This window comes from Pogonomyrmex barbatus, unplaced genomic scaffold (assembly GCF_055798465.1).
Source record: "Pogonomyrmex barbatus isolate J1 unplaced genomic scaffold, ASM5579846v1 scaffold1, whole genome shotgun sequence".
NCBI classification, from domain to species: Eukaryota; Metazoa; Arthropoda; class Insecta; order Hymenoptera; family Formicidae; genus Pogonomyrmex; species Pogonomyrmex barbatus.
Window position 1 is genome coordinate 29,101,021 of NW_028297098.1, and position 25,025 is coordinate 29,126,045.

General features: G+C 26.8%; 2 protein-coding genes across 5 annotated transcripts; one reads left to right on the forward strand and one right to left on the reverse strand.

The window, feature by feature from the left end:
• The first annotated feature begins 967 nt into the window (after positions 1-967).
• On the forward strand, positions 968-10,456 carry LOC105423019 (acetylcholine receptor subunit alpha-like 1). 4 transcript variants are annotated; one of them, XM_089078063.1, is made up of 9 exons: positions 968-1,091; positions 2,186-2,325; positions 2,411-2,455; positions 3,044-3,153; positions 3,676-3,892; positions 5,004-5,172; positions 7,688-7,837; positions 8,530-8,699; positions 9,187-10,456. In XM_089078063.1, exons 2-9 carry the CDS (start codon positions 2,194-2,196, stop codon positions 9,418-9,420), a joined length of 1,227 nt encoding a protein of 408 aa, XP_088934189.1. In that variant the 5' UTR covers positions 968-1,091; positions 2,186-2,193; the 3' UTR covers positions 9,421-10,456. The 4 variants fall into 4 exon arrangements, with proteins under 4 accessions (XP_088934189.1, XP_088934174.1, XP_088934164.1 ...); XM_089078048.1 differs by having other exon boundaries at positions 1,000-1,158; XM_089078038.1 differs by having other exon boundaries at positions 1,013-1,158; positions 2,156-2,325.
• A 1,044-nt stretch (positions 10,457-11,500) lies between these two features.
• Glyp (glycogen phosphorylase) lies at positions 11,501-23,988 on the reverse strand. Its single transcript, XM_011632649.3, has 11 exons — positions 23,625-23,988; positions 22,001-22,102; positions 20,721-21,035; positions 19,387-19,498; positions 18,495-18,814; positions 15,854-16,164; positions 15,659-15,773; positions 15,111-15,293; positions 14,083-14,430; positions 13,532-13,861; positions 11,501-13,130 (listed from the first exon to the last, which is right to left on the reverse strand). The coding sequence occupies exons 1-11, from the start codon at positions 23,865-23,867 to the stop codon at positions 12,975-12,977; spliced, it is 2,535 nt and encodes an 844-aa protein (XP_011630951.2). The 5' UTR covers positions 23,868-23,988; the 3' UTR covers positions 11,501-12,974.
• Positions 23,989-25,025: the final 1,037 nt, after the last annotated feature.

Here is a 25,025-nt window from a genome sequence, read left to right on the forward strand (position 1 = left end):
ACAGTATTTTTGCATTTATGATATAATGATTTTCACTCTCGCTCGATCGCGAGCTATTACTTTCGTCTTTTTGTTTAAAAGTATTTTGAACACAATTGGTAGTTAAACGTTTTTTGCCGTTTCATTCGGCGTTCATTTTTAATATCAGCTGAATCAAGCTACTATAGTCCATTCAAAAATCGCCCAGGAAATCGAAATTCCGAAATTCTCAAGCGTTTCATGCGTAATTCGGAATGGACTCAAGAAATACCTTGGGGAGCTAAGCTTCTAAAAAAAAGATTTTACCTATATCCCTTAAAAACCAGCACGCGTGTAAGAAATACACGCGCGCACCCGCTGGAAGGTTAATTTTGGTAAAAATCAGGCTATATTTTTTAATCAAAAATATATTAAATATAATTAAAATAGTTACAGTTTCTAAGCAATTAATAAATAGACAAAAAGATTCTTATGTAGATGAAAGCTCTCTCTCTCTCTCTCTCTCTCTCTCTCTCTCTCTCTCTCTCTTTCATATATGCGCACGCGTGTACTTAAAAATGATATTTTTCAAGTAATTCAAAGAATTAGATTCAATTTTATTTCTAAAAGAATTTAAGATAAATATAAAATTGTATACCTTTAAAAAGAATAAAAATATTATAAATAATTTTTCTTAATTAATTTTTCCAAAAAAATCATAATCATTAGTTTGATCAAAAACATTATAATAGAAAGGATCATCCAATTTCAAGGTAATTTCTTTTTTGAGAAATTTTCTTTCAGATAATAAGTTATAGAATGTAGATAAAAATTCGATAATAAATTTATAAAATAAGTATTTCGAATATGTTATTGCAGGTAACATGCAATTGAGAAGGTTCGATCTAAATAACGTGTCTTCAATGAAGTAAAGAGGTCAAAGTTATTGCGTTTCATTGATCAGCGCTAGGCGACAAAATGTCTATTCAACAGGTTGTTAACTATTTAAATCTATAGTAGCCCCTTCTTATCACTTTTGCTTGTCATGATAGCGACGTATCATGATTCTCACATAGTCAGTGTCAACTCAACGACGATCTACACTTCAGTTCGCGATGCAGTCTTCTTGTATTGTATGTACGGCGATAACGCTTCTTATATTTAATAATATAGTGTTGTATGTGAGCAGTACGTCAGAAAGTAAGTAGTAATGACATCATATAGAGTTTTGAAATTTTATTTAAAATCCACCAATAATATTATACATCACATTTAACAAATTCATAAAATATAATTAAATATAAAAATATAAATTTGCTCATTTTGATCTTCTGTTAATTTAATATAAATTATTTGCTCATACTGTCATGAAAATAAAATATTACAGCCATATTACTAATCTTTTCATTTAATATATACATATTTTATATATATATATATATATATATATATATATATTATATTTTAATATATACATATTATATATGTATACATATACACACATGTCGATTGATTCCTTCACATATATATGTATATATATATATATATATATATATATATCATATAATTATTATAATTATATAGGTATATTTTTACTATGTACTGTAGAGTATCCCCTTCAGCTATATTATTATCAACACTATTATCAGTTCATGTTACAATTTTTAGCTTATATGTTTTTTTTCAGTTTTTTTAATATCAATATTCATAAGTTAGAGTTGTTGAAATCACATCAACAAAATATATCTATGATAATAGAGATATTCCTCGTCGACAGACATTCATGCTTCCTTATTTACCACCGATTACAGATCGTTTATCATTTATCCACTTGTACTGTCATTCAAAGCAAATTGTGGGAATGAATGAGTCCTAGTATTTCAAAACACGTATGTGTCACGTACAGCCGATGATGTTTGCAAAATAATAATAAATTTGCAAAATAATAATGTTTGCAAAATAATAATAAGTTTGTACAAATAGATACAATTTAATAAAATAAATAATAAAATGCATAACGAAATAAAAAGTAACATTATAATGTTAAAAATAATCTTATGATAAAATATGCAAACGTGAAATATATGTGAAAACATTGAATATATAAAGAAAACTTGTAGGAAGTAATAACAATTCAAGAAAAAAAAAATATATAAGTAAAGTATAAATTATTGTATCTCATATAATAAGATTATAGCTTCTGACAGTGTTCCTCGACGATTAACAGGATCTCCTATGTGGAATTATACTTGGACCGATCGATTAAAGCAAGATCTATTCGTGAAGTACGATAAGTTTGCTCGACCAACGCAACATTTTAATACTACGGTGGTCAACTTTGACATTGCTTTACTTTATATTAATATAGTAAGTATGCATAATATCAAAATATATACATATAACTATATAATTCTATACATATAGTTCTATATCGACTTTTTCCGATTTTCAGAATGATTTCAAATCAACTATCACTGTCAATGGATGGGCTTCTCATGTATGTATCAGAATTAACACAAACTTGTAGTCAATAATTATAATTATATATTATAAAAAATCTGATGAATTTTATAATAATAATTTTATAATAATAATAATAACATTTTATTAAATTTACACTTTTCCAATGATAAATATTAAATTTCTAAAATAGTTTCAATATTGCATGATATATATAATATACTATTCGGTTATACATTCTACTGTAAACTTTAAACATAGAGATTTCTTAAGATCAAACTGATGTACATACAATGATTGGATTCGAGAGTATATACATTATTTCACACATCAGAATTTTTTGTATTTCTTTATATATAAGTACAATAATTATGTATTATTAGATTTTTAACAAATATATACGCTGGTATTAGTTTTCAATAATAAAATCTTTTTATTTTTTATATAAGATCCTTTTATTTTAATTAGAAGTAGAAATTGATATCTGATGACATTAAATCTTTTGTAGAAATAATAAAATGGTTTGACACTTAATGTTACAAACAATTATCAATGCTTACTAATTAAAATTGTCAATGTACTAAATATTTATTTCAAAATTTATCAATTTCTGTTTTATACATAGGTATGGACAGATGAGAAACTTAAATGGGATCCCACAAAATATGGCAATATCCAAAATATCCACGTGGGAAGTCACGAAGTATGGCAACCGGATATTTTGTTATATCACAGGTATACAATATTTTATCTCAATTCTTTTTAGAAAAACTATGCAAATATTTAAAATAATTCTTGAAATTATAACACAAAAATATCAAACACAATACATATGTAAGTTATACATATGTAAGTTTATTTTTTTTGAAATTCCATAGAATTAAGGAATATACATGTGTACATATTATATTATATTACAATACACTCTTCTTTTGTGACAATCAATGCAAATTTAAATATTGAATGATTTATAAACAATTCAGAGAATTGTACTCAGTTCTTACACAGATATTTAAAAAAAATAGTACTATGAAACTGTTTGATATTTTCGCCAGTATTTTCATATATATATATATATATATATATATATATATATATATATATTTTTTATAATATTTAATCAAACCGAATGTAAATAAATTACTTGTACTTGGGAATCTGGAAAATATTAAATCTATATTAAATTATCCAAGTATCTGATGATATAATTCTTTATCTGATTTTAATCAGAAAATTCTTCGATATGTTTTTATATAGTGGAACTGCAGGTACAGTCGAGCATTATGGTGATACGCACTGCATCATCTACCATGATGGTCAAGTGTTATGGGTGCCACCGGCGCAATTTATTGGACTTTGCGAATTAGATTTTCGTCTGTGGCCTTTTGACACTCAAGTTTGCAACATGACGTTTGGTTCCTGGACGTTTCATGGCGAGCAAATCGATATGCGATTGAGAGAAAATGAAGATATGGTAAATATTAGATATGAAAAATATTATATTTAAATATTTTAGTTATTTATTCTAATATTTTATATAACATACACTATTAATCACAATTTTCTCAGAAAAAAAATATAATAAAGATCTTTTTTAAAATTAAATATTTTTTATTTTTATTTATTTTTATTTATTTACATATTGTATTTTATTTAGTCGAATTTTCTAAGTTCCCGAGAGCTCAGCAATATCAATTTCCTGGGACCTTATTTAGTTAAATTTTGTAAGCTCTCAACTTTTATTCGGCTCAGTTTTTTCGATATCGCTCTTTATTACATATTCTATGACTCTCACTAATTTGACCTCCAAATGGTTCCTAGGGATCACTTTGATCATTTTGACGTGACAACGTATCTGAATGTAAAATTTCTCGCCCTTTTCAAATTCGAAATCAAAAAAGGAAGTTTAAAAATTCAATATTGATCTTTAGACGATTTTCAAAGTCAAGTTTAAGGCTACCAAAAGATAATTCTTCATGACCCTACAACAACCCTACAACTTTTATTCAGGTCATTTTTCCTGAAAGTGCGTACTTTTGAAGATCATAGAGGGGTCCCTTCCTTCCGAATACGCAATTTCAAATATGTTATGTATGATATGTTATGATATATATATATATATATATATATATATATATATATAAATATAAAAAACATATTTGAAATTGCAAATTCAAGTCTCGTAACTTAAAAAGTATGTATTAAAAAGTACTTTAGAATGTTTTGAGAAACTTATGAGATAAGCTATAAGAATATGCAATAAAAAATAAGGGTTTCCATTTAAGAAATTGAAGGTGAACTTCATGTGATCTTCAAACGATCACTCAAGATCAAGTCATTAACACACTCTTATGTTCCCTTTAAAACCATGCAACTTTTGTCTGAAATATTTTTTGCTATTTATTATACATATTTTCAAAGATATCAACTTGTAACGCTTTAAATATCCCACCCTGTATATAACATAAATTACTCTGGATATAAAATATATATTATATAAAAATTAATATAATTTATACTAATATAATTTATTAGATGTATTATATGTCATATAAAAATGTTAAAATCCTTACATATGATAATAGGAACCTTTGTACGTGAAAAATGCGAAATGGAAATTATTGGATGTGAGCAAATCGCGTGCATCGGTCATGTATTCCTGTTGTCCAGAACCATACACTAATCTGAATTTTAAGATGACTTTAAAAAGAAATTCAGCGCTTTATTGCAGTACATTGCTCATGCCTGCTGCCGGTGAGTAATTATTGTTTAGACAAGAAAGATTGTGTCTTATATAAAATAAATCATTTTAATCGTCTCTAAAGATCATATTTTAATCGTTTCTCATATATAAAAATAATGTTACAAGATTTCATAGTTTTAAGTCGGGAATATGTCGATATAGGTAATAAAATTTTTACAATATATTGTTTTTTATACATTAATATTATCAATTTTTAAAATCATATAATGTTTTATTAATGTAACTATTGTTCATTAATTTCAACACATCACCCAAATCGTTGATTTTTCGGAAAGAAAAACTACTTACAAAAGAAACTAGCTTATGATAAATATGGATTTATTAATAATGAAATAAATAAACATGTTTTCTACTCATACACATTGTTTAAAAATGAATTAAGCCTTGATTTCCTTAAAGTTTTCTCTCATCAATGTATTCATTCTTAGCAGTAACAATTCGTTTAAAGTTTCAGTTTCGATTGCAGCCCACTTTCCTTGTAACAATCTTCAAAGGTGATTTTGACTCGTTGTACATACATACATACATCTTCAATGCACTTGATGTTTCCAAAAGAGTTTAATTGAATTACAATCAAAACACTGAAATGGCCAAATCATATTCTTCAGAACCTATTATTTTGATTGAACATACTTTTTGCAAGGATTGAAGATATGTTTTGGATCGTTAGTTTGCTGTAGTGTAAAATGACTAATAAGTGTCTGAAATAATGGAATGACGTATCAGGATATTATAATAACATTTGGAGTCTATGATTCCGTCTTCCTGATTTTTACCAAGTTACCAACTTCTAAGGTACCACTTCTGAAACATTCCTAAACCATGATAGAACCATCTCCATGCTTGACTGTGGGCTGAATGCAAACAAGAAACCTGTCGCATGAACGAATGAACTTGTTCTTGGACTCAAACTTTGATTTGTCTATGAAAAGAACTTTCTTCTTCTAACTAGTGGTCTATCTCCTGTTTTTTAGCCCACAATAGCCTCTTCTTTTTAATAATGGTTTAACAATCAAAATCGATAAACCAACCGTTGACAACTAACGGTTTGACAACAGTTCTCGAGTTGTAACACAATCTCCGCAAGCCACCGGCTACAAGGTGATATTTGATAATCGTAATTTACACGCTTTTCTTCCTCGTTTCCATCAGAGTCAGTACGGATCTGGCGAGCTGTTTAGAATCTGTGTCCCATTTGATATATACATTTATACATTCTGACAAATTTGCCCTCCTACTTTATGCCCTCACTCGACGGTTGTCTATGTCTACAGGCAATTAATTTCGCACCAACTATGCTCTACGTCTACATTTCTCAAAGCGATTATGACAGATCGCTTTTCGATTGACAACCTTTCCAAATGCTGTTTACTGAGAAACTTTACACGTTTACACAAGTTTTCATAGTGTTACAAAGTGAACATCGAAGTTCTTTCATTGTGTATGTATTAATAATAATAATATGATGATTCGTTTCAAAACAGCATCGAGCATCTTATCTACTAAGAGCATCTACACTACGAGCATCTCGTGATTGCACGAGTATTTTGCTTATTTCTAGAGATCAAACACTAGCCGGTGATAGCTCCGTTTCTTCGAAAGCAACAGTTTTCAAAGATTTCTAAATAATGTAATATAAATAATGTACATAAATAATGTAATGTATTTATATAAATAAATACAATGCATGCTAGTGTTGAAAGTGTTTACACAACAACAGCAATAGATTCGTTTCTGTGCAAAACACACGTATCATATTCATCCTTTCTAGAGAAATTAACAAATCTGGGATCAAAATTAATGAGCGGTAGTGCATAAAAAGTAAATTCTTTAATTATGCATATAAAAATGTTTAAATAAAAAAAATCAATATTTTAGAAGATATTTTACAAGATATTTTATATTTTATTCAGAAATATTTTGATATAAAATAATAAATAATAAAATAATAAAGAACCTAAAGAAACCTTTTATGTTGCAATATATCATAATAAAATATGCAATACGTTACATAATTAATCTTTTCTCATTTTTATTTGAATACTATAAATATACATATTAAATAAAAAAATAAAATTCTAACTTATATTTTTCTTTCTCTCTGTTTCAATAAAAATATAAAACTTAATATAAAATATAAAATAATAATAAATATAAAAAATTTTTATTAAAATAAAAAACTATGTGAAATATTAAAATAATTAAATTAAATGAAATATTAAAATAAATATTAATATAAATTCTTTTTATTTCTATTTTATTATTTTTCTTGGCTTTGTATTGTTATAAATCTTCTTTTATAAAAATAAAATATTTTACAATCTTATGCAATAACATAATTTTGAAATGAAAAACGTGGTTAACAGCAACCTGATTCATAACAGTATGTAGCACGATTTAAATTAATCGATTATGATGAGATTAATTCAAAATCTAAACTTATATTTCAGCTTCGGTCTTAAAATTTAATTAAATATATGTTATTTATGATATATGAACTTTCAGCTATAGTTTTCCTGGTTCTGGCCACGTTTTGGTTACCACCTCAAAGTGAAATAAAAGTCAGTGTTGCAGCATGTACTATATTAATCATCGCCGTGTTTTTAGTCTTCATGAGCCTTATAGTACCATTAACTGCAAACCCTCCGCTTATAGGTAAGCTAATGCAAAAGATTCCTTTTATATCTTTGTATATTTATATAGATGGCAAGAGATATTTATATGATATAGAGGAATATATTATGCATATTATTTATTAGTGTACAAAAGGACAAAAGCAATTACAATAAAATAAACTCGATCACTTGTCATGTTGTTCTGTAATTTTATAAACTTTGATAACAATCATCCTAAAGCAGGTGAAACATAGAATTTGCATCAAACACACTTTATAAATCCAATCTTTTCGTATTCTTTTTTTGTTTTAAAATAATACAGAGAAATATATCTTATTAACATTTTAAAAAATCGCTCGATCGCTGATCAATTTGGACACAAACCATACGTATTTAAATATACACACACACACACACACACACACACATATATATATATATATATATATATATATATATATACAATAATACCAAGGCACAAAATTGTTTTTTCTGTATATAAATCAATAAATATATACATAACATACTTTTCTATATCATATAAACATCTCGCTATTTATATCAATACATTATGTATATAGTTATTATATTAGCACCGTTCATGTTTATTCAAAACAAACAAGTATAAAAAGAGTTTAAATATATAAAATTTTTATATTTTGTTAAATTAAACAAATTTCGCTTAGAAACGACGGCGAACAGAATGTTGTTAACTAATGTTTATCTTTACAGCTTATTTTTTTAGTGGTTGCCTTTGTTTAGAAACAATTACGTTGATATTATCAGTATTGGTAATCAACATGTCGAAAAGGATTTATTGCAAACCACTTCCCCGAAATATTAAACTATGTTTATTAGGTTGGCCTGGAAAGCTGTTAGGACTTTCCGATCTTATAAATATGGTAATTAATAAACACAATTAATAAACACTTTACAATTAAGATTTATATTTATTAAGAAATGTATATAAATATATTTCTAAATAAGTATGGTTCAGAATTAATCATTATAACCACATTAACAGAATTTTATTAAGTTAAGTTTAAATGAAAATATTAAATTATTAAAGTTTAAATAAAATTATTAAATTTATAAATATTAATTTTGATTAGTTATTTAGAAATTATTAATAGATCAATTTTTCACTACAAAAATTAAATTGACGAACATTAAAAAAACAATTTAAAATAACAAATATTAAAACTTGAAGAATACTTGTAAGAAGTATTTAAAAGTTAAAAGTAAAATTATATTTTTTTAAAAATATAATTTTACTTTTTGTATAAAATTATTAATAAGAAAAAATTATTTAAATTATAAACATAAAAGGATTTGTACACTATAAAATTTAATTTTTTCACATTATTGAATTATTAATAATTTGTTTAGATCGAATCACGACGGCCTACGCCAAATCAAGAGATGCGTGGCAAACTTACGGAGGAATCCACTACTAATTCGACATCTAACATTTCGGACGATGGAGATCGACAAAATATTATTTCGCCAACGAAAAGTATTACGCAATTAGAATGGATTTTAGCAGGCACAGCTGTTGATCGTATAGCTTTTGTGTTGTTCTGTTTGATTTTAACAACAATGGCAATAGTATGTATAGGTTAATTCGTTAAATAAAATTTTTTCTAAACTGTTCGGATGTCACTAGTTTATAAAAAATATTTTTTTAATTATTTTGAACTAGACATGATATTTCTTATAGATTTTTGAATGTTGAAAATGCCACAAGAAAGCCAAATTTTTCTAGCATATCGGATTTCTAAAATAATAAAAATTTAATGTATAAAAATAGTTTTTTGCGATATTTACAGATTTTTTTTAAAGAAGGTTGACTTATCTTATCTTGAATATATCTTGAAATTCTGACTTATAACTTCAAAAGTTATGAATATATTGCTCCTATAAAATGCATATTTTCTTTGCTATCTTATTTTTTAGGTACTTTGAAGATTTACAGAGTTTTGCTAAAATAGCGAAAGTCTATGCTATTTTAGCAAAATTCTACTAAAATTCTTCTTAATATGGCTAAAAAAATGTCAAAAAAAAAGAAATGCCTTTTATAAAAGATAAACAATATATTGACTGATTAATGATATATTAATCATAATTTTAATATATCATTAATCTTCTTTATAAAAAATTACCAAATATCGCAAAAAAATTATGTTTTGCGTATTAAACCTCAATTATTTTGGAAATCTGACGTGCTAGAAAGATTTACAATGTGATATCATTTACAGTATTCAGAAATACAGAAACAGTATAAGAAACACCTCTTATTTGATTCAAAATAATTTTTTGCTGTAAATTAGTGTAATCTAACATGTAAAGGTGAGAGTTGCCGAATATGTACCTCTTAAATTACTTTTTTTTATATTTCTTATTTGGTACTGACTTGTACCAATTGCAAATGAACGTTAGAAAGTGTAGCTTTATTTCAGCCACCTATTATTACATATTTAATCCTTTATTAATAATAAATTAATTTGTTATAAGTTTTTTTATAACAATGCTGCAAAAGGTACAATTGAAGCAACCGATCACCTGCGAATCTTCTAAAACGTATTTTCTTTGAAAATATCGTATTTATGAATGAAAACAAGTTAAAAGTGTAAATTTAATAAATGAATATTTATTTTAATACTTATTTTTTGTTAATAATTTATCAAGAAAAAGGATGAAGTATTTAATATTTAGTAAATAGCAATAATGAAATTATAAAGACATTGCAATAAAATTGTCTTGAATTTATTTTTTGTTTCAATTAAAATTTGTATTTATAGTTTTATTATCATTTATCAATTTTATATTAATATCACTTATTATAAGAACATTAATAATAATAAAATATTGTTCAGATTAAGAGCCGAAATTACAATGTCGCCATCTCACAAGCACAGATAGAACTATTGCCGGCACATAGAGGTCTTTCCTCTTATCAGAGAGAAGCCTAAGTGTCGGTCTATAATAAGTATTTAATTTTTAAACCGTAAGAAATTGATCAATCATAGTCGATTATTCTTTTCATATTCGATTATAATTGGTCAATCTCTTACTTCTTAAAGCTTAAATCACCTATTGTGGACCGACACTAAGAGTGATCACGGCGTTTTAGCTGTTTTAACCGTTATTCGCGTAGGTAATGTGCACGATTTTGTGGTTCTCTTCCGTGCTAGACGCAAAAGTGATAAAGACGAACGAAGTTACGGCTACGACTGTCTGTAAAATTAATAAAAGCATATGTAATATAAATATAAATATTAAAAAAATTACCTTGAGCTTGTGAGAATATTTTTAAGATAATGCTGTCTCAGATCTTTAGAAGCAACAAAAGTAAATACTTGAAGATTGAAGGTAATCGTTATTGCATCGAGTGCTGTTCGTTATGTTTGGTAAAAACTGTATAGCTTCCAGCGATTGTTGCAATGCTTTATTTAAAAAAATATGCTCCTATTCTATCTATAGTATCTATCTTTATTCTGTACATTTACAGTAACGTAATCTTTTTTTAAATTGAATTTTTGAAACATCACGTTTGTAAAATTAGACGATTCAATGCAAATTTATCTTTAAATCGCGCCTTACTTAAATACAACAGAAAAACAATTTTAATTAGAAATTTCAATATAACAAAATATCACAAATTTTCTTTCAAATATTGCTATTTAAAATAATATTCATCATAGAATAATCACCAGAAATTTTATTTTCAATAAATACAATGTCCTTTATATTATCTCAACATAATAATTATATAAGATAGCTTGAGAATTCTATGACATAATAATTCTACGACATAATCAACGTATATAAAGAATATTCTAATAAAATAGAAAACATACATTTTTGACGTTGACAATACAATAGTCGAGATGTGATCTATTAAATTTCTTTTTGTTCCAAATTTGTTTATTTGTTGATTCAAACTCCTGTTGGTTCATTAGCTAATTTAAATTCTGATGTCAAAAAAATCTATAATTAAGAATGAAAATATAATTCAAATATATGTTTATTTATTGATTATCGAAACAAAATTTTCAGTAAATTTTAAAATAAATTTTAAAAATCTATTCTACTAATTGCATATTATTGTTTTGTTGTTAAAGTTTTTCCATTTTAATATATTTTATAAGAGTTTTCAATATGTGTCTTCTTATTTCTGATATTATAATTCAAGATGGCTGCAACGAATCACTTAAAACTTTGAAATCTATTATGGCTGCAGTGAATCACATAAAATTTCAAAATCTACTGTTTGAAAAAAAAAAGAGCATTTCCTTATCCATTTTGGATAATTAACACACTAAAATATATCGACTATACTTAAGACTAGATGATTTGATCATCGATTCAAAATAGATATTCATATAATCGCTCGGAAGACATGTTGCAGAAAAATTTGTCATGCCGGTCTTATATTTTTTTAATCTTTCAATTAACATTTCTTGAATTGTCATTTTCATTTATTTATATAAAATGAAAAACTAATAGTTCAATTCAATATTAATATAATTAAAAAAATATTTTCAGTTTATATATAGCATGCATATAAACGTCATGTCATGTTAATTGTTAAATATTCATTCAACTCTCAATTTTAATTCACACACTTCTTAATTTTAACTTCGCTAATTTATAATAATTTAAATAGACGGCTGTATTGATTTACAGAAATGATAAAGTCAATTTAACTTCTACTTTCTTTGAAAAAGAAAATAAAAAAAGAAACGGTTGCAATTATACGTAGCGAGTAACGTATTATATTGTTGTTCCGTTATTGCAAAAAAGAAATATGAAAAAATTTTAACAATGCTTAAAAATATACCACATTTAGGCAATATTTAATACATAAACTCTCATATTTATAAACAAATATTCATAAAACATTACAAGGTCGTAATATATGTCTTTGCATATAATAATTTTTACTATTTCGTGTGTGATCATAATTGCTGTATAGGTCTATTCTGTAATGACAGATATATATTGTCGTTATAGAATAGGTTTCAAAATAGTTACAATCGCACAAAGCAATACTAATCTGAATAGTATTAGTTATTACTTTAAACATTATCGTTTAAAGGAGGACACACATTAATCATGAAAGCAAGCGGAATATTGAAATATCTTATGGAAAAAATCGTTATGATGAGATTTGCTTAAATATCACGAGGCTCATGTGGATCCGGAAGTTTCTGCCAATTCGGCTCGACGTCCCAAATCTCGCGTGCATACTCTGCGATTGTGCGATCTGAAGAGAATTTTCCCGACGATGCTATGTTATGAATAGCCATTTCCACCCACTTACTTTCATCCTGAAACAATTAACAAGTGCTATCTGAGAAAATCTGAGACTAAAATTTTGAGTAGATTAAGGGAATGAATTTTTATCTGTATTACTGACAGAATATGTATGTTTTTCATAAAAACTTTTTTACATTTTGCTCTTATAGATTTGAAAATTCTTTTCCATAATTATACATAAAGTTTATGCATTAATATATGTTTATTGAGACTTCGTATCCAGAACGAAAAATTTTTTTAATTTACATCTTTTTTGTTGTAAATCTCATTTGCTACATTTTTTATATAGAATTATATAGAATTTTTTATATAGAATAAAAAATTCCTTATTTTTCTATAGAATATAAAATTACATATTAATTTTTTGATGAATAAAAACTTATGCGAAAGTTGATTAAAACTGACTCAATACCTGATATACTTTGCTGACATGATCTTGCATATTTATATAGCTCTCATAATCAGCCAAAAGAAGAAACCTATCCCATTTAAGCAATACGTCAGCGATATCTCGAAATTCATCAGGATTATTCGGACTGAAGAATCCTCCTTGGATTTGATCGATACACTGCTTGGCTTCCGGTAATTTATTGTAGTAATCATATGCATTGTAGCCTTTCCTTTGCAGAATTTCCACTTCCTCTACTGTCATACCAAAAATGAAGATATTTTCATTACCCATCTCTTCTGCCATTTCTACATTTGCTCCGTCTAACGTGCCAATAGTTAATGCACCATTCAACTGTAAGTAGAATACAAGGCTTTCTGTCTGGTTGAATCAAACTAACAGAAATAATTATAATATTGTATTATTATATAATATTGTGTTATTATATAATATTAATATGTATTATTATATAATATTGTGTTAAATAAATTTGAAATTATTTCCTCGGATATAATAGATGTATATAAATACGCAATGGCAGTATCAACGTCATTTCATTGCCAAAAATTGCTAACCATAAATTTCATGTTGCCAGTGCCAGACGCTTCGGTGCCAGCAGTCGAAATTTGCTCGCTTAGATCTGCGGCTGGTATGATCTTTTCAGCCAAAGTCACTCGATAATTTTCAAGGAAGATCAACTTGAGTTTATCACCGATAATCGGATCATTATTAACAACATTAGCAACACTGCAAATAAGCTTGATAATTTTTTTTGCCAGGTGATAACCTGGCGCAGCCTTACCGCCTATCATAACAGTTCTCGGAGTAAAATGGGCAGATGGATTCTTCTTTATTCGATTGTACAAAGTAATAACGTGTAAACAATTCAACAATTGACGTTTGTATTCATGTATACGCTTTACCTAATAAAACATAATAATAAAACATCACAATTCAATCTGTATCATTGCCTTCAAAGCGCGTTTCTCAGCAAAAACAGTACAACATAATGATTTCGTCTTTGTTTAAGATTGATAAACGATAAAAATAAAGCGATTCACTATATTATATTATGTTTCTGTTGGAAAACGCTCCAAATCTACTGAATTTTTTTTGCAATTTTTAACTATATTATAAATATATTATTGCATGTTTTATGTAGTAATATGTAATCATAAATATTAATATATAATAAATATTATATAAAACAGTTAAATACACATTATATTTTGGGTCTACTTTTGATTTAATTATAATCTTTTTTCGGAAATAATTTTTTTTACCAAAAAATACTGAGATTGTCATTCGTCATATTTAAAAAAGTTTTAATATCTGCATAATAAAAATGACTTTTTGCATAATAAAAATGACAAATTTTATTAAAAGTCCAATTAAAGCTGTATAATTGAAAATAATAACTGTGGAAAGATTTTCCTCTTAAACATAATTTGTAAACAACTTTTCATTCACAATTGTTAATTATTCAAAGATAATGACTAATACTTTTAATTAGAAAAATTAGAAATTCATCAAAGAATCTATAATAAAAATGATATTAGATGATATATTGAGTATTCAAAATCTTTCTTGCTTTTATTCTAACCTGGATATCAAAGATAGATGCTGGATTAACTTGTACGCCATATTCTTTCTCTAACATTTGGGCTAAGCGCAATTTGTTTTCCTGTTTCACTTTAACAATGTTTCGTTGAAAAACCGGATCCTTTGCCCATTTTTTCAATTGAGCCAACTGTTCCAGATGAACTGTCCATTCGCTACCAATTTTCTACAAATTATTAAATAAATCATATAAAATTACATACAAATTACATGCACGCACACACATACACGTATATAATTTGTGATTATTAACAAATTGTGAATAAATTGTGAATTTGAGAATTCTCATGTTTTCTATTCTAACACTTGTATTCTCATTATGAGAATACATTATGGGAATACAAAAATAACTGCTAAAAGCTCCTAGATACAACTAACAATAAAATAATTGATTGACAATTCATTAAAATAATACATTAGTATATTTATTTAGGATAGATTCTTTAAACTTTAAAGTTTTTCACAAAAATGTCTTTAAGATGATTTGTGTCTTTTTATGATTTAGGATTGTATTGCTGGGGAAATACTTACTTCTTCAATTATATCAGACAAATTTGGATTACAGAGTAGCAGCCATCTTCTTGGTGTGATACCATTTGTCTTATTTTGAAATTTTTCCGGTGTCAATTCATAAAAGTCTCGGAAGCTAATTAAAGGAAGACAATATAAAGGTCTCATCAATTTTTTCAAAGCAGTGTTAATTTTTACAAAGAAAATGCTACGTACACACTGTTTTTGAGAATTTCTGAATGAATACGAGCCACTCCGTTTATGGCATGACTACCAACAATTGACAAATGAGCCATGTTGACTCTCTTCTCACCTTCTTCTTCTATTAAGGACATTCGACGAATACGATCTATATCTTTGGGCCATTTGGCTGCAACATTTTGAAGATGCAGGTGATTTATCTCATAAATAATCTGCAGATGCCTCGGAAGAATGCTTTCCAGCATATGAGTAGGCCATCTTTCTAATGCCTCAGGAAGAACTGTGTGATTTGTGTAAGCGCACGTACGTGTCGTTATGCTCCAAGCCTAGAAGTTGAAACATTCAAAAATATTTATGTTATCCCTAAAATATTCATTATTACTGTTAGATATATAATTCTAAAAAAAAATATTAGATAAAAAATTAAATAAAAAATCGAAAATACATTAAAAGTCCGTTATCCGTAATAATGGACTCTCGACAACAAATTGTATCAAATTATTCCAAATTATTCATTATAATAATTCCGAATTACTGTAAAACAATTTTTACAACATATTATTCATGTATATAATTTTTTAATATTTTTTATGTTTATTTAATCGTTCATAATAAGTAAAAGTTGAAAGATTGCATCAATTTTGCATCTATTTCAAATAACAAAGGTTTAAATATTTTGTAACATATTAATATTCTATCCATAAATTTAAATGCAAAACAGCATAAATATATTTTAGCATACTTCTTATTGAATTTCAACAATATTTTGATGAAATTTGGACTCGTTGTTTTGAATATTGATATGTAATTGAGATATCAACGATAACAAAACACACACACACACACACACACACACACACACACACGAATTGTATACTCGCTTCTTTAATAAATTCTGCAGATTTTTAAGCAAATTTAGATCTGAATTTTAAGATTGCCATTCCAAAATGGAAAAAGGTGATTTAATTAATTTAATATACTGTGGCGAATATATTGCCATGGCTCTTAAAATCGAACTGTCGGTGTCGTCAGAGAGACACATATACGCGCATACACAGTTAGGATACGGTGCCGTTATGTATTTACGGAGTCGGCAGACAAATATAACAACTGTATTCTTTTTCTAAAAGCAAATTTCGCTCAATCGTTTTCGCGCTGCGAAAATAATTTTCTGTTTGCATCTTCCCGAATGTCTCGTTATGTAACGTTAGGATTCGGGTAGATTTAATAAGTTTTAAAAAATTTTGTACTAGCGGTCATGAAATAAAATAATTTGCAACTCCTATAATCATTCGAAACATTTAAAATATAAATGAAGAATATGAAGATTTATAATAATAACATGATGAAAATATTTTGATGCTAGAAAAATCTGGAAGAAAAATAATGTCCGGACAACTGACCTTGCGAGGAATAGGGTGGGACATTCAATTGCGAGACACGAAGAAGTCGAGATGCGACGCGAAGAACCGCTCTTATATAAATTCTAATTCCAAGCAATTCTAAAGCAATCATTTTCCTTTTACAAGCTTGACGATTTAATTGATTTTTTTAATCGACCGACACGAACCATTATCATTATATTCCCAAAATATATTTATCAATCTGTTTCGAATGTCGTTGTGTTGAAAAATGATTTTCTTTTATTGAAAGATATATATTTTGAATAATTTCTAATGGATGTTGTTTCAAGATATTCTTATAAATATCGATTCATAATATCTTCGGTGCAATAAACTCACACAATATGCTGTTATATATTTCTTATATTGTTATATAATATAAGAGAGTTATTTCCATTTGATTATTTTATACGCGAATGAAGAGAATTTACTTTTACAAATCCGATACAATGAATCCAACAGGTAAAATTCCATTAATTTTAGTTTTATCTGAATAAAATAATTTTTAATCAGAAACTAATCAGAGTATTCCATTTATTTGCAAACGTATATGTTTTTTTTCTTTTTTTTTTTTAGCATAAACTTGTTTTTATCATTTATGCTCAAAACTATACTTTTTAAATATTCGTGCTGTGCGCGCGCACGCGTCTGCGTGTATGTGCGTATGTATACGTGCGCGAGTGTATAATAAAAAAAATGACACAAACTTTACACGTACTTCGTTGTTTCTAATTATAGAAAAATCGTTTTATAAAAAATATATCTACATACGAAAAGTTTATTTATTTTATAAAAGTTTTCATATTAAAGAAATCAATCAAAGAAATCAATTTTTAATTGATATATCAAAGAATAAGATATATCAAAAAAATGATATTTTTAACCTTAAAAATTTAAAAAAAAAAAACTTTACAAAAGTGAAAAAAGATTAGTCAAACTAATATCAATTTATAATTGTCAATAAAATTTAATAAATTATTGTATATATATATATTTATATATATATAAAATATAACAAAATTATAGTATGTAAGATTCCAAATAGCAGAGAATCCAAAAAATAATTCATTTTGAATTTCTAAAATATAAAAAAAGATTACATAATTACATAAAAAATACATATAATTGCACATAAAGTTACACAGTTTTCGTTAATTTAGAAAACTTTTTTAATAATTTTTTTCTTAAATGTACATATGACTTATATACTTATGACTTATGTATACATGTTATATGGCCTATAACGAACATACCTTATCCCAAGAAAGTTTTTCAACATCAATAAGAATTCTCATCAACTCAGGAATAGCTAGTGAGGGATGCGTATCATTGAGTTGAATTGCTACTTTATCAGGAAAGGCATCGAAATCAGTTCTATGATGCTCCCTTGAGCCAAATTTGCTAGACTTGTACCTTCGGATGATATCTTGCAAAGTAGCAGCTACCATAAAATATTCTTGTTTCAATCTAAGTTCTTTGCCTTCGAAAAAGTTGTCGTTAGGATAAAGAACTCTAGATATATTTTCCGCCAGATTACGATCAATCACAGCCTGTATATAGTCACCATCGTTAACTGAAAAAATGCGAATCAACAATATATGTTTTAAAAATAGGTTGGTCGAACTTTAAAAGCATATTCTATTCACTGTAAAGATAAAGAAAAGTAATATAAATGGAATCCGGAAACGCTTTCTTTTCAATGGCGCCATTCGTATCTAGGCAAGCATTTAATGGCACACATCGCTGACGTCGCGTAAAGATGATTAGCCTGCGCGGTATTAGTCTCTCGCGTCTAAATAAATATTCTTTGTAAATATTCTGCATTCTTTCTAATTTAATAAACAAAATTATAATTAATATAAATATAAATGGTCATAACTTTCCCTTAATATGGCCTTAAAATTCAAGTGACTAATCACACTGAATATTCAATACTAAATTATAAACATTATTACATTTTATATACATGAATAATTGTTGCATTGACCTTCATAACGTTCACGTTTTTTTTTTATTTCTACAGAATAAAATATGCTCTTAAAATTTAGTCACTTATTTCTGAAACATCCAAACAGTATAAATTGTATTATGCATATTTATATTGTATTATGTTGTATTATGCATATCTATCATTTCGATACTTACAGAACTTTAGATTAAATTCTACAGGAGACTTTGCAGACCACAGCCTTAATGTATTAACAACATTATTTTTATAGCCGGGAATTGGACTATCGTAGGGCATGGCAAAAATTACCTATAATTTTAAATAAAGTATAGAATTATTATTACAATAATGAACATAGTAATTATATGTTTTAGTAATTATATATTTTCAAAATTATAAAATATCCTTTTAATCATCGTTTTTTATAAAATAATTTAAAGATAACTTTTTCTTAAATAAAATGAGAGAAAGCTCATTATGTTTTTCTAATTTTATATATTTATATACAATATAAATAAGCTATTAATAGAATTAAAATTATATTGAAATAAGAATTGAACAATTTGACTACACAAATTGACTACACAAATTTTATCGTATATTTTCTTTTATAAAATTTAATTAAAAAATTTTCATTTAATTATTTGAAAACTAGAGATATCATTTCTCATCATTTTCTTTGAAAAAAAAAAAAACCGATTTCAAATTGACTGCCGATTTCATATTGACTAGTAAAAATAATATTCAGCACTTTTTTTATGGAATATATTCTATATACAATAATATATACTATATACAAAGTAATACAATAACATTATATTAATATATGTTATAATTTTCTACTCAACAATTTAACTCACAATATATCTCAGACAGCACAAAATCCAAAATCGAGACACAAGATATATTTAAAACATCCTTAAGACATCTTTGTGAAAAACATTAAAAAAATATATATATAAAAACATTTAAAAGACATTTTAAAGACATTGTCCTGATTTTAGATTTTGTGCCGTCTGGAATGTTATTGTTATGTCACATTTATATTGCTGATAAGCCTTTATTGCTGATAAACCTTTCTGTTACTCGCTGATTTTATTCAAATTCAATATTCATATTTATAGAACAGTTTTAAGGATAAAAACTACCCCTTGTATGTATAAGAATGAGTGATTAATTGCATTTAAACTGATGTTAAAGCTATTTTTGAGTTTTTTTTCAGACAATTTATGAGATCTTCATGTCAAGTCTAAATGCAACGAATTAGTTACTCATTCTTATATAATTTTTAATCTTAAAACTACATTATTGCAGATATAAAAAAATACGTGTCTATTATTTTTGATTGCTCTACAAATGCATTGAATTTCAATAAAATTTGCGAATAGAATAGAAAGATAGATTTACTTGTGAGTGGGAAATTATAACATTGATGTAATGTTAGTTACTGTTAGTTTGTGTATATGTATGTGCGTATTAATTGGATAATTAGATAATATAAAGAATATAATACATTAAAATTATCTTTTACCTGTGTATTCACCCATTTTTTGCCCTCACTAGTGTCAATTACGTGACCGTAAAAGTTCACAGGCAACATAAATTCTGGTCGAGCTTTCTCCCAGGGATTGCCATATCTGAGCCAATCGTCTGGCTCCTCTATTTGCTCACCATTTTTTATCTTTTGTGCAAATATACCGTACTCATAACGTATACCATAACCATAAGCGGCTAAACCCAATGTTGCCATGCTATCCAAAAAACAAGCAGCTAAGCGACCTAATCCTCCATTACCAAGCCCAGCGTCTTCTTCGAGTTCTTCTAATTCTTCTATGTCCAAACCCATCTAAAAAAATAGTTCTGTTTATTTCATGTAAAAAGAATTTTATGTTTCTAACTATATTCTTCTAACTATATTCTTGTAATAAAATGTAATTAAATTTCGTTAATGTGAAAAAATTTCGAATTTGAAAAATTAAAAAAATTTTTTTAAACATAAATCCATAAAACAAAACATTCATTATCCAAATGCATATAATCTCTACAGCCTTCGATGGCTATGGAGATATATGCTTTAGAGGCAATATGTATCTCTAAGATAGAAATCGGATAGATCTCTAATGAAGATCCATATTATTTTCATAATAGACTTTCATTAGATATTTTTGTGGATGTCTTATATTTTATGGATCATAGCTATTTCATGGAATTTTTATGAATGACATATGGAGATTAATTGGAAATTTTTTTAGAGCCTACAATAGAAATGTCTAAAAATATTCCATTTAAATATGATCAAATACAAAATAATGTCTCATTCCAGAAATTTCTAAAATTTTTTAAAAGTTATTTTTGATCATGACTTTGGTCAATTACACTAAATTTTTATGATCAATATAATTGATAAAATTCTAAAATAGATTTGTTTCATGAACTTGACGAACATAATAAAACATATAAGAATTCAAATAATTATTATTGCCTCTAAGACTCAAATAATTATAATAACCTGTGAAAAATATATATCTGTATAACTTTAATCGTTTATAATTTTATAATAATATAAAACAATAAACAATTGAAACCTTTGGATCATTATTTGGCATTATGATCCTGACATGTCATAATCAAATCACAAATTTGATTTTATATTCTAAATTTTTAGTATATGTAAATTTTAAATAATTTGATGAAAAAGCATTTATTTATTTCAAATATCAATGCTCTTCGAAATAAAAGAAACTTATCATTTTGTTGTTTGTTCATGTTTTCCGTTCATATACTTAAAAATCCTCCAATTATACAAAATACCTGATACATAGCTTCATCACATGCTCCTTGTATCCCCAAATTAATCATTGTATTTTGTAACGATCTTCCCATGTAATATTCCAAGGACAGATAATACACTCTCTGAAAAAACAAGATAGAAATATTTCATTTTTTTTTAATATAATAATGTCATATTACAACATTACGTGCATATTGTGATACAAAGATATCAATAATATCTTAAATTCAGACAACTATAATTAAAAGATACGACAGAAAAACTAAAATCTTTTAGATTTTTGCCAAATATTAAATTGACGCTGCATGAATACATGTTATTATATTTGTGTATATGCATAAGATAATAATTTTTTGAAAATTGCCTTTTTTACATGAAGAATGAAATAAATCTTTTGAACTTATTGAAAGAAAAATATATGCAATTGTGTATCGCTAAGCTACTTTTTCTTATTTACGCACATTTATCTGCTTTCATATCATTTGATTAATCATATTATTGTGTGCATAAAGGTTAAAAAGAGATCCAAAAATGCACATTTTACACACATATACACATATGCAAAATCATTATCAGCTCTTTATTATGCAAGATGTGAAGTCTTTATTTAAAACTTCATCAGATATATATGTGTATATGTGTGTGGGGGGCGTGTGTGTGCGTGTGCGTGTGCGTGTGTGTGTGTGTGTGTGTGTGTGTGTGTGTGGTGGGGATACGAAGATCATGCTGTTATTGATAAATCAAATAGCTATTCAATGTAATTTTTAATTGCGTGCTCTAGTTCTTATTTTCTTAATGAACTATAATCGACTTATGAACTTATAATGACTTCCTATTCGTATACGTTGCGAAATGTTTCCGAGATATGCAAGATGCAGCAAATAATATCAAGTATTCAAAGCCATTCAGATTCAGTCATCCAAAAAGCTACACATTCTTTAATTTTAAATAAATAAATTTTATTTCACAAAAAAGAAACATGATTTTAGACATTTATTTTGATATGATATAGCGATAGTACAGATAAAAATTACAGATTATTCGCAATTTAGTAAGATATTTTTTTATTGGACAAAAATTGAGAAGTAATCCATTTTTGCGAATTTTTCATTTTGAAATATGAAAGATATTATGTTAATTGTCGAATTGATAAAAATTGTCGAGGAAAATAGAGAGAATATGAAAATAGAGAGAGACGGTAAATACAGAATTCTATGTCTAATTAATATAAAGTCTATTCTTTTCAGCTAAATTTCTCATACAGTTAATTTGTCTTTTTTTCTCCGTGTTGTAGGAGAAAAAAAAAGAAAAAAAAAAAAGAAAAAAAAAGGCGACCCGCATAAGTTTAGCTATAAAAATGTAAAGCTTTTTTTTTTTTTTTTTTTTTTTTTTAAGAAAGAAAAAAAAGATAAATCATACAAAAAGTTTAACGAAAAGAAGCTAAAAGAAATTTCTAAATTCCAAAATTGCCGAAATTAATTTGAAAATTTAAGATCTATTCTTTTTATTTAAAATAGTACTTAAAATAGTTCCTTTTTTTCTCTTTTTTTTTCTCCAATACAGAAAGAAAAAAAAACATCAATGATGCAAGAAGTTAAGCTAAAAAAAGCAGACCTATAATCTAAAAGAGATATAAGAAAGTACCTTGGGATCTTTCTCGTAATAATGCTGCTGGGTGCGAATCCATCGTGACACGAGATTGTCCTTGACGCTGTGGGCCAGGGCGAAATAATAATCGCGACTTGTGGCGACATTACGATCTTTTACCAAAGTATAGTGAAGATGCCGATTGAAGGTTTTCTTAAAGTTAGCGACATTCTCGACGTCAACAATACCGCGCACCGAAATTTGTTTTCTTTTTTCATGGTCGCTATTCGGCATTGACATAATGACTCAATTTAATTAGCTCGATTACTCGCGACTCGTGACACGTATCTCACACTCAACCAACACGGAGCGACTCGCCGAAAGCGAATGATGTATGCCGCTAGTTCGGATTCGGAAAGCGGTGGTCACCTTGCTCCAAGGTGACGCATGCGTACGAGCGAACGATGATGTACTCACGGCGGTAAAAGTTTAAATCAATTTCATTTCCCAGCAATATACGGAGTTAGCGTCACCACCAAAGAGGCCCGGGGATAATTGAAGAACGTTGATATTATCGACCGTTTTGACTGTACTGAAGATGTACTGAACGAAGGGAGAATAACGTTTATTTATTACTCTTATTATGACGGATTTAATTATAAATTAATAATTCCTTTTACGAACTATTAATTTAAAATTAAATCCGTCATAATAACAATAATAAATAAACGTTATCCTTCTTTTATTATGCTCAGTACAGTCAAAACGTTTTTCAATTATTCCCGGGCCCCCGGGGTTCCTTTGGTGGTGACGAAAATTTACCCACGGTTATCGGTCTTAATAGCATTTTTGATTCGCAGTACGTTTAAATCGTACGTTTAAATCGATCAAAGATGTTATGAATTCGTATTTGATCAAAAATATGTAAGGAAACAAATGTATTAAGTAAAAAAAGTAAAGTAAATTAAGTTGTAAATTAACTAAATTAGTTTTTTCCTGGTTAGAGCTTTCTGCCCCTAGGTAAGCAGATTTTGTCAATTGAATAATGCAAATGTAGTTGATGTTAATCACATTGCAAATGCTGTTGCTGACATTTTATTAAATTTGTTTATATACTATTAATATTTTATTAATATGATTTTTATACTGCATGAAATTAAAATTAAGTACATCAAGAATATTTATCATCTTGCTATTAGAAAAAATCCTTTATATTATGAATTCTTGAAAAAATAATTACAATCTAATTAAAATCTTAATTATATATCTAATTATTATTTATTCCAAAATAGGGACTGATGAATTCATTGGGAAAAATATGTTAGAGATACATGATATATAAATAGGATGACTAGATGTATTCTTCTGAAGAATCATGTACTCTTTTTGAATCAGAAAAAAAATACAGGTATTTTTAACCTTTTTCTTACTCTTTCTATAAAACATATTCTTTGTAAA

Bases quoted from the DNA above. Each gene is read 5' to 3' on its own strand.
- LOC105423019 (XM_089078038.1), top strand. From the start codon at position 1,074: ATGCAGTCTTCTTGTATTGTATGTACGGCGATAACGCTTCTTATATTT. The intron at 1,159-2,155 runs GTAAGTAGTAAT...ATAAGATTATAG, and splicing joins TGTGAGCAGTACGTCAGAAA to CTTCTGACAGTGTTCCTCGA. The intron at 7,838-8,529 runs GTAAGCTAATGC...TTATCTTTACAG, and splicing joins TGCAAACCCTCCGCTTATAG to CTTATTTTTTTAGTGGTTGC.
- Glyp (XM_011632649.3), bottom strand. From the start codon at position 23,867: ATGTCAATGCCGAATAGCGACCATGAAAAAAGAAAACAAATTTCGGTG. The intron at 22,103-23,624 runs GTACTTTCTTAT...TTGTTTTTTCAG, and splicing joins ATTACGAGAAAGATCCCAAG to AGAGTGTATTATCTGTCCTT. The intron at 16,165-18,494 runs GTATGTTCGTTA...TTCAACTTCTAG, and splicing joins AAAAACTTTCTTGGGATAAG to GCTTGGAGCATAACGACACG.